This window comes from Formica exsecta, unplaced genomic scaffold, assembly GCF_003651465.1.
Source record: "Formica exsecta isolate Colony F162 unplaced genomic scaffold, ASM365146v1 scaffold59, whole genome shotgun sequence".
Classification (NCBI taxonomy): Eukaryota; Metazoa; Arthropoda; class Insecta; order Hymenoptera; family Formicidae; genus Formica; species Formica exsecta.
In genome coordinates this window covers 155,330-165,120 of record NW_021853174.1, presented here as the reverse complement: position 1 = coordinate 165,120, position 9,791 = coordinate 155,330, and the positions used below count along the sequence as shown (strand labels likewise).

The window sequence follows — 9,791 nt, the reverse complement described above, 5'->3', positions numbered from 1 at the left end:
ATTTTTATAGTTTTTAATTTAACGTTTAATATATAGTTTTATAATTTTTTTAAATCTACATGTGATAAAATTATATATATATTATTAAAAGCAAAATACAGTTATATATTATATATAGCTATAGCGTGACTCCAGGAAGATAATGGTATCTCTGTGATAAGCCTTTACTTAAATTTAGGGTAAATTGCATATTTCAAGCGTGCGTTACCTGGGAGATGTAAACAACTTCATTATGGGTCTGTTTCTTGTAATCTCTCGCATTCTATCGTTTACATTCAAAATGAAATATATACATATTCAGATATTAAAAACAAAAAGGGATGGTAAAAGGTGAAGAATTGAAGGAAACGTACATAAAGGATGCAGTCGAGAAAGAAACAGAGATATCTATTATAGATATATTATTTTTATCGATTAGTTATTTGTAAAAGAGCTTTCCGAATAAAATGGCAGTGTCCCTGCAAACTCGTGTCCTTTACGGTTTAAAAACAGATATTATCGGTAACGCACATTATATCACGGATGCGGAAATTTTGTATCCGGTTGGCAATGTATTGGCGATTCATAATATTCTTCAATATCAGCAAAAGTTGATTCGATTGCCTGATAAGCAACATGTAAATGTTATTTGCGTCTCGCCTAACAAGTAAGTAAATTATATATTGAGAAAAAAAAGATATACTTTTTTCAAACAGATATAATAAATTAGAAGAAATTAATTTCTACGAAATAAAATAAAATAAAGTTAAATGAAATAAGTCCGCTCGTTTTTTTTTGATTTTAAAATAAAAAGAAACTTTAACAAATAGAAGGATTCATATATCTTCATAAAATAAATGCTTGTCAATTCATTTCAATTTTTTCATTTCTTGCACATGACGCACAGATATAATTCTAATTCGTTGTAATTTTAAAGAAAATACGTCGCTTTATCCGAAGTGGGGGACAAACCTACTATATCCGTCTACGACCTTAACTCTCTGAAGCGCAGAAAGCTGCTCGGAATACCTTTCGATGCGCCGGGAGTAAACAGATTTACAAGCATAGGTTTCACCTTTGATAGTAAGAATCTAGTAGCGATTACCGGCGAACCTGATCAAACAATGCTCTTCTACAACTGGGAGAAGGGTAAGGTCGAGTCGACGTCCAAGCTGGCAAATCCGCAAAATCCCTTGGCAATCGCCGAGATATTGGCCTGCAATCCGACAGACTCGGCTGTGGTGGCGGTCGGCGGCCCATATAATTTCAAGTTCCTCACCGTTTCCGAGACGGTGTGGCGTCCGTACGGTTTTACTAAGGGGGAGAACCTCCTCGTTTGCTCGATGACTTGGCTGGACGGTGATCGACTGCTCGTCGGTACCGAAGAAGGTCGCGTGCTCTATATGGAGAACGGCGACTTGAAAAACATTTACTGGATATCAGACACGGTGTCAATGAACCTCAAGATCCGTGAGGAGTACGTTATGCCCGTTGTCGCCGCCGGCTTGCAGATAACATTGGACGACACTCGCGACGACATCGCCTGGGAGCAAAACGTGCGCTGCTTGATCGGATTTCCGCGAGGTTTTGCCTACGCCCACGGCGCGGGAACCATAATACTTTTCGAAAAGGAAGGGAAGCACAAGTATACAAAGAGAAACGTCTACGTGCTTCCGGAGCGGGTGCTGAAGGACGACAATCCGGATCTGTATAAGATCAACACGATCGATGTAAATCCCGGACTCGACCAGCTGATCATCACCGCCGGTTGGTCTCAGCTGTATTACGCTGCATTGTGGGGTCCGGATCTGCAAAGGGACCCAAAACCGCAGAAGCTTAATGTCATGGGCCAGCCGTTGCATCATGGTCCCATCAGCGGTCTCGCCATGTGTGCGTGGAAGCCGGTCTTCATGACGTGCGGCGAGCTGGATCGTAGCGTCCGACTATGGGACTTTGAAACCGAGAGCCTGATCATGCTGAAACAATATGCTGAAGATATATCTGGTATCGCGTTACATCCAATGGGACTGTTTTGTTTGATCGGCTTCAGCGACAAGCTGCGTTTCATGAGTATCCTGATCGACGACTTGTTGCCGATGCAAGAGATTGCCATCAGAAACTGTAAAACGATTCGCTTCAGTTACGGCGGTCACTTATTCGCTGCGGTCAGCGGCAACGTTGTGCAAGTGTACACCACCATCGGCTTTTATAATCCCTTCGTCCTCAAAGGACACACAGGCAAGGTGAAGGCTCTCCTCTGGTCGCAGACGGATCTGAAAATGCTAAGTATGGGCACGGAGGGTGCCATATACGAGTGGGACATGACCACCGGCACGCGATCCAGTGAAATCATCTTGAAGGGCATCATCTTGCACGACATTGCGTTCTCTTCGGACACCTCGTTCTCTTATTGTATCGCCAATGACGATCATATACGCGAAATCAAGGAGAATGCGGTATGGAAGTGATATTTTTTTATATTTCAAATTTTGAATTTGGAAGTGTATAGAGATTTTAAAAAGATTATGCTCTTCTCTATTTCTTTTTCTTATTAGGTTATTCGAGAGTTTTGTTTGCCTGGTAGAGAAATGCATCAAATGATCATGGGAAAAGATGATCTGACACTATTCGTAACTTCTCCTGGTGGTATTATTATCTCATTGAAGAGCCCGCTTCAAACTCCGATAGAATCGCTAGACTTTCATATACACAGTGTTGATATTATAGAGGTAGCGATACGTTATTTAAGATCTTTTGCATAAATCGCTTTTCTTAATTGTTCTTTCTTTTCTTTCTTTTTTCATTCTAGATCGCGCTCTCTTACAATGAGAATTGTTTAATCTCCGTTGCGAAGGATGGTAGTTTATGCATTTGGAAGTTATACTATCCCGAAGGAAAGGTAATGAAGATGAGCAGAGATCTACCATACACGCACGAAGTGTTAATCGGCAAAGGCGATTTAGAGGAAAAGATACATACGATCAAGGATCTGACGGTAAGGATGAGAGAGTTGGAAACCGAGCACGCGTATAAACTACGACAGATTGATGTACAACATAACGACAAGTTACGCGACGTGCATCAAGGCTATTGCGAGGCAATCAAGGAACTTCGAGATAAGATTGAGAAGCTTCAGGAGGACCATGTAAATGAGATCAATAACATAAATGTGGAAATTGTGAAGATGAAGAAGGCTCACGAGGCAGCAATGCAACAGATGGAAAACAATTATGAGATCAAATTAATCACAGAATACGATAAGTATCAGGCATTCGAGGAACGTACCAATATCATGCGTGAAAACTATGAGAAACAATTAAAAGATCTTGAGAAGCGCGACACGGAGGAGCTACAGAGAACCGTGACGAAGTACGAAGGTCTGCTTCACAAAAAGAAAGTGCAATTGGAAGAAACGTCTGACGAGATGACGCACAAAGAACGCGTTCACGAGCATTTAATGAAGCAGATAGAGGATGACGCGGATCGTGAGATTCTCGGAGTACGTACAAAGTACGAGAACTTGCTGTACGAGGAAAGACAGATTAATTTGAAGCTCAAGGGAGAGGCCGGACTGATGCGAAATAAATTCATGGCCAGCCAGAGAGACGTAGACGATCTGAAAAGACAAGTGCACCGTGTGCAAAGTGAATTCGCACAGTTCCATAAAAATATACAAGATCTGGAGAAGCAGATAGCAGAGCTAAAAAAGGAGATCAGCGAGAGGGATGCTATTATTCAGGATAAGGAGCAACGGATATACGACATGAAACAGACGAATCAGGAATTGGAGAAATTCAAGTTCGTACTAAATTACAAGATACAAGAATTGAAGAATCAAATAGAGCCGAGAGATCGCGAGATACAGGAGCTGAAGGAGAATATTCGGGACATGGAGGCGGAGCTCATGAGTCTTCACAAGACCAACGTGAATCTGGAACTGCAGCTGCACGAAGTGCGTGAGAAATTGCGCGCCGCGCGTCAAGAGCTCGATCGCGAAACGCATAGAAATAAACGGTGTGAACAGCTTGTGCGAAAAATTCGCGTAGATATTCTCGATGCCGCGGGACTCATACAAGAGCCAAACGCTTTAAAAACGGCGGTAAAAGATTTATATCACAAATACAGCGCGGACGATGAATTTTTACGTAGTCGCAAAGCAGATGTGGACGCGCAATGCGAATTCATCAAGCAGAGAGGCTATTTGGAAAGGACCATTACGTCCCTAAGGAAGCAGGTGTCCCAGGACACGTCTACCGGTGATAAAGGTTTGGAAAAAATGATGGAAGAGAATAGCACGCTTATCGTGGAGCTAAACGCTTTGAGGCAGGAGTTGAAAGAGGCACGACAGCATATTTTCCATATGGAGAGTCTCTTGGGTTTAACACGAAAAGATGTTCAACCCGCAAAAGCGAGAAAGAAGCTGGAGAAAGTATATCGCGGGTACGAGGAGCTGCAGGAAAAATATACGACGCAAATGCAGGAGTATCAGCAGGTTATTCTAGCATTGAAGGAAGATATCAAACGACTTCTGAGCAAACTTCCTTGTGAAGAGACGGAAGAAGAAAAGAAATAGTTTTAAACGATTTCGCGATATTAAATATACACGTTTTTTTCGGGAACATGAGTATTTTAAAAATAATTTTAATAACAAATCATTGTTTTTCAATAATTATATGTAGTGAATTTTCAATTCCTATTGTATATTGTAATTTATATATGTCAATATATGTATATATTATATTTTTTTTATTCAGAAAAAGTAAGTAAAAGAGCATTATATATCGTAATATATATAATTATAGGAAAAGAAAGATAGTTAACCACATATTCTGAAAAGATGATATAAAAATAAACCAAAATAAACCAACATAAAATGAATTGAAACCAAAATGTACATATCTCCTTTATACTCGTATAAATTTCATTATGAAATTTAATATTACTGTTTGCCTTACAGTCAATAATCGTAACTTATAGATAAATAGATTTATTAATATTTATTTAAAAAATAAAAAATTGGAATAGTATTAAGAGTTTTCATCATCACATAACTTAAGATTTCAAAATGCTTTGATTTAAAGAATAAATGGAATGATAGCTTTACGATTTTTCGGATAATGCGAGAACTCTTTCTTATAGGCTCTGTGTTTTCCTAATGCCCATACAGTCATTTGATACGCGCCGGCAAACGTAAATAGACCAGCTGAAAATTGAAATATACGAGTCAGTAAAACTTTCATTTGCATTCAATGTCAAAGATCAAAAACTTGTGCATGACATTTCCATTGTGTACACATACCTGGAAGACAAGACGTCATTACGGTGAAACCAATCCAACTGCCTATTTCGTATGTATAGTTGGGACAAGAGACGAATTTGAAGAGCGCAGTGAAAGGATTATCAGTCGGCATAGGAACTTTTCTGACCGTGGTACCTGGTGGTCTTAAATTCCTCAGAGCTAAATGGATGCTCAGATTACCCAGCTCACACAGCGCAAAGGTCGCTGCTCCAATATAGAATTGAAGAGCACTGGGAGCTGTATATAATGGATGATTTGTATGATATGCTACGTACATAGCAAATAGCCAATAATAGGAACAATTTTTGAATAGATTACGCAATGGCATTGTTGCGTGACTAAAACGATGAATAAACAGAGTTTCCAGTAGACGTTTTGCATAATGCACTGTCCAACCGACAGCTGCCCAACTGGAAAGAAAGAAAATAGTTACGTAAAATATCTAATGCTTAAAAAAAATGTTCATGCAAATATGATTTAAAATTTTTACAATGAGTTATAAAGCAAATAAAACAGAATGACTTACTTAGCTACATAGTGATAATTGCTGATATTGACATTTCCATAAAACAACCATGGACGTTGATACAACCAAAGATACACTACTAATGGTCCTGCATATTCCAACAAAAATACAGTCTTCCAGCCAATTTGGGGACCAAGATCCTTGTAATAAAGTTTTCCGCTTGGCTTTAGTGATAGAGATTTAATTGTTTCCGAATCAGACAATGCTTTTCCTTTCGTTTCCAATCTCAGACTTTGCCTTTGAACGTAAGGTGCCTTTTTTAATTTATATAATTGCTGTTTAATTTCTCCTATTGTAGTGTTCGAATTTACCTGAAATAAATATACATATTACATAAAAAAATTTTATGTTAAGTCTCATTGATTTTTCCAATCCAGGAGAGAGACAAAAAAAGTCAAATTTAAAATTAAATTTTTCAATTACCATATTCCAGCATTAATTAATCTTTATTATATTTTTACTTACATTGACGTTGGTTATCAATTTTGAAGACTTTGCCGATAGGACTTCAATCTGAAAAAAAAAAGAAAGAAAAATAAAATACAGTGTAGAATGAGTACAAAAAAAAAAGAAAAATAAAATATACAGTATGTAGAATGAGTACAGGTACACAAACTCTCACGTCATCAAAATCACGATCTTTCAATGTAATGATATATATGATAATATGCCAATTTTTACCTCCATTTTCGTTAATCTCAAACGGTTCCTTCGCGTAAAGGCGGTTCTCTCTCTCTTGTCTCTTCGCACGACGAACACTGACACTGACTGACTCTACTGGCAGTCCCACGTCCCACGTCGCACTTCGCACTTCGCACTCTCGTCTCTCGTCACCCGGTCACCGTCGTCGACGTAGATTTTGTTATCCGCATGTAACTTCTTGCCGATGACACCGCGCGGCGCCGCGTCCGTGACCACGTGACCGACAACCTTGCAATTTTCGATGATCAATGGCATTCCGTTCGTTCTTGGCGGGCTCGGAGAATTTGATAACATCAAAGAGAAAGAGAGAAGGAGCATCGCGGCGATAACCCCTTATTAAAAAAAAAAAATGAAGAAAAATAAACAGAAAAAGATACATCAAATCTCAATCATGTGCACGTATAATGTGATTATCGTGTGCGACTTTGAAATCGTATATGCAAATTATTTGTCTCTCGGTGTCAAATATGTACATACTCGTACCTTATTTCGCATAATGTATATATAATTTTCAACGTAGAACGACGCAGCCGTTTTTGTAATATTCACGTAAGTACAGTATAATAAAAAACCTGCTAACGCGAGCAAATATTTTATATTATGTAACGCCTGTCACTCTTCCCGTCGTTTATATATGAAGCACGTGTGACTTCTTTCCCTCTTTTATAATTATGTAATAGTACATGTAATTATGTAACATATATTATACGATACAACATTTTTTATTGATATATATTATATATTATATAATTTTCTTTTACATAACTGGGATCTTAAAAGCTTTCGTATTATCTAAAAGAATAAATAATAGCACATATAGCACGTTTTTTCTCTGAATAGATGTAATTAAAATTATGTTCATACGCGTTCGCAAACCAAAGTTGATTTTGTCTTGTAAACTTTGCATGTGATATTAAACTTTAGTCATTTGGTTCCTCTTGATATACATTACAGTATGCAAAAATGATTTGTGAATGTAACATATATATTAGAAATGAAAAAAATATTCAATACAGATTTTTTAAATAATGTCCGTATTATCGAGTATAAACAACGTGATATATAAGTAAGCGAAAGATATGAATACTCGATAAAAAGGAAAGGGATATGGTGAAAAATACGTGTGTGCTTATAGTTAGATTTAATCTAAATAAGAAGTATAAAAAAAAAAGTATTTTTAATATTCTGTATGAACATCCTTCTATACCGCGTTCCTTACTCACCTACTCATTCTTCTACTTTTTCGCACATGAATGCGTGAGACTCTTTTATAAAGGCAACACAAATACCATTAATAAATGATGACAAAATCAACTTCTTTTTTCTTTTAGAATTAAGTAAGTTTTTTCATGTTTACAGTGTATACATCTTCTTAGAAAGATGGTACGACATATCGCGCATCAAAGTGCTCACAAACACTTGTACCACGTAAAATCATATCGCGTTTTTTTTTGGGTCGCGTATTTTTATAATTTTTTCATTATTTGGCAATCCTTTGACGAATTCGATGAAGACGCCGGGAACGATAGAGTAGCCCGCATTTACATCCACAGGCAAGAACACGTTCCATTATAAACGCGGTTTCACAATCGACTTTGGATAACGAGCGAGAAAAGCAACGTTACAAATAATAGGTAATTACGGCGACTCATAATAAGATGGTTTATTATCAATTGTGCACGGTCGATCAGATAGGTACTATCGGGTTTCCTCGTGCTTTTTTGCAGATGTCGCATTCTGCCGCATTATGCGTTTGTTCCATCAATAAAGAATCGCTCAAGGATAATATGCATGTACAATATAAAAATAATATAAACTCGATAAAAATTTTGTAAAAATTCTAAAAATTCTCAAATATTAGTTTACACACAAAAAACAAGATTTCAAAAATTATTTAATAAAGCTTGTTGCGTATACACTGAGAAAAAAAGATTAACTATAATTGCATAGCAAAAAAAATTATAGTTTATTCATATTTTCATAGTTATTATTACTATATATATATATATAATGTTGATAATAAACTTTATGCGTAGTAATAATAATCTAAAAAATATATTGCCGCCAAAATAATTCTAATTTATAATTACTATAACTGTTTTTTTCTCTTAGTGTAAATGTTTTAGGCAATAACGTTACACGCACACAAATAATGTACAAAGAATAGTGAATTCATTATAAGTTAATTATAATGTAATAAATATTGATGAGTTCTCACACATTTCGAAGAATTGAAAATCTTTATCACCGATCTTGTCGTTGATGTCGCAATAAAATAAATAATACGGTCCCAACATTGCCCTTTAAATTACCCCTGTGGCTTTCCTATATTGGCCAAATTGCTCTAGATATTGATGTATCGTATCCATCGGCTGGTAAATTTCGTTCATTCGGTTCTGCAAGAAATATTTTCAATTTTAATAAATAATAATTCTACGTTTCTTATCAAAGTAATATTTCTCTTTTGTAATTACGCAAAAACTCGTACACGCAGCTCGCTTTATACGTAATTACGTGTTTTATAGTATAATAAGTATTAATGACCTGGAGATACTGGGGCGCTTGATTCGACACGGCCGAGCCCAGGAATCCTTGCAGAAATTCGCGCATGAGTTCCCACGAACCTGCTGGCACGACGCACGGTCTGTACTCGACCTAGGGATTCAAATGAACTTATCATATTGCAGGATTATTGAATACCTCGCGTAAGTGGTAATACAACCGGAATAGCGTTCTCAACATTGAATCGACATGTAACTCATTAATATTTATTAGAGGATGACGACGGTATTACTCGGGTAGGCTTTATACGACCCGGAAGACGGAATATCCGCGACAAGGACTTTATACGTTTCTCGCGTAATCCGGCTTACAGCGTGTTGACGATGTCCGGGGGAAGGAGGGGGGGAGGGAGAGGGGAGAGAGTCGCGAGGAAGATAAGCAAATGTATAATCGGGACTCCCTCGCGTAACGTACCTCGGGATAGATAATCGCGCAAGTCTGGAAACGACGCTTGAAACTTGTATCGTACGAGTATTCATAAGCAGATAGAAGGGACTAGTCATCTCTGAATAAATAGCGCGATACGACGAGGAGTCCTCGGATGGAAACGTCAGTCTCTGAAAATGTCGAAAACTCGTTTTTCGCACATCGATGGATAACTGTCGGGCATTTGAAGAATCCGACTATGAGAGATCATGCCTATGGATGTGTCAAGATCAGATGTCGGGACGCGTCAATCCCTTGTCCTGTTTTCATTTCTCTTTCTCCTCCTTCCCCCCCCCC

At 37.6% G+C, this 9,791-nt stretch overlaps 2 protein-coding genes across 3 annotated transcripts in view; one reads left to right on the top strand and one right to left on the bottom strand.

Annotated features, from left to right (window-relative positions):
• Window positions 1-106: 106 nt before the first annotated feature.
• LOC115242264 (cilia- and flagella-associated protein 57) lies at window positions 107-4,599 on the top strand. Its single transcript, XM_029818420.1, has 4 exons — window positions 107-646; window positions 917-2,435; window positions 2,535-2,708; window positions 2,789-4,599. The coding sequence occupies exons 1-4, from the start codon at window positions 447-449 to the stop codon at window positions 4,550-4,552; spliced, it is 3,657 nt and encodes a 1,218-aa protein (XP_029674280.1). The 5' UTR covers window positions 107-446; the 3' UTR covers window positions 4,553-4,599.
• Window positions 4,600-4,708: 109 nt separating this feature from the next.
• LOC115242265 (very-long-chain enoyl-CoA reductase-like) overlaps window positions 4,709-9,791 on the bottom strand; it is an 81,364-nt gene continuing 76,281 nt past the window's right edge. Inside the window, exons 4-8 of one of the 2 annotated variants that reach the window (XM_029818422.1) lie at window positions 9,051-9,161; window positions 8,819-8,902; window positions 5,805-6,115; window positions 5,279-5,688; window positions 4,709-5,182 (exon numbers count right to left, since the gene is read on the bottom strand). In XM_029818422.1, the coding sequence (XP_029674282.1) occupies window positions 5,055-5,182; window positions 5,279-5,688; window positions 5,805-6,115; window positions 8,819-8,902; window positions 9,051-9,161 (1,044 nt within the window). In that variant the 3' untranslated portion in view covers window positions 4,709-5,054. Of the gene's footprint in view, window positions 5,183-5,278; window positions 5,689-5,804; window positions 6,116-6,269; window positions 6,318-6,485; window positions 6,681-8,818; window positions 8,903-9,050; window positions 9,162-9,791 lie in introns of those variants that run through there. The other variant, XM_029818421.1, reaches the window with a different exon arrangement.

Bases quoted from the DNA above. Each gene is read 5' to 3' on its own strand.
- LOC115242264 (XM_029818420.1), top strand. From the start codon at position 447: ATGGCAGTGTCCCTGCAAACTCGTGTCCTTTACGGTTTAAAAACAGAT. The intron at 647-916 runs GTAAGTAAATTA...GTAATTTTAAAG, and splicing joins ATTTGCGTCTCGCCTAACAA to AAAATACGTCGCTTTATCCG. The intron at 2,709-2,788 runs GTAGCGATACGT...TTTTCATTCTAG, and splicing joins ACAGTGTTGATATTATAGAG to ATCGCGCTCTCTTACAATGA.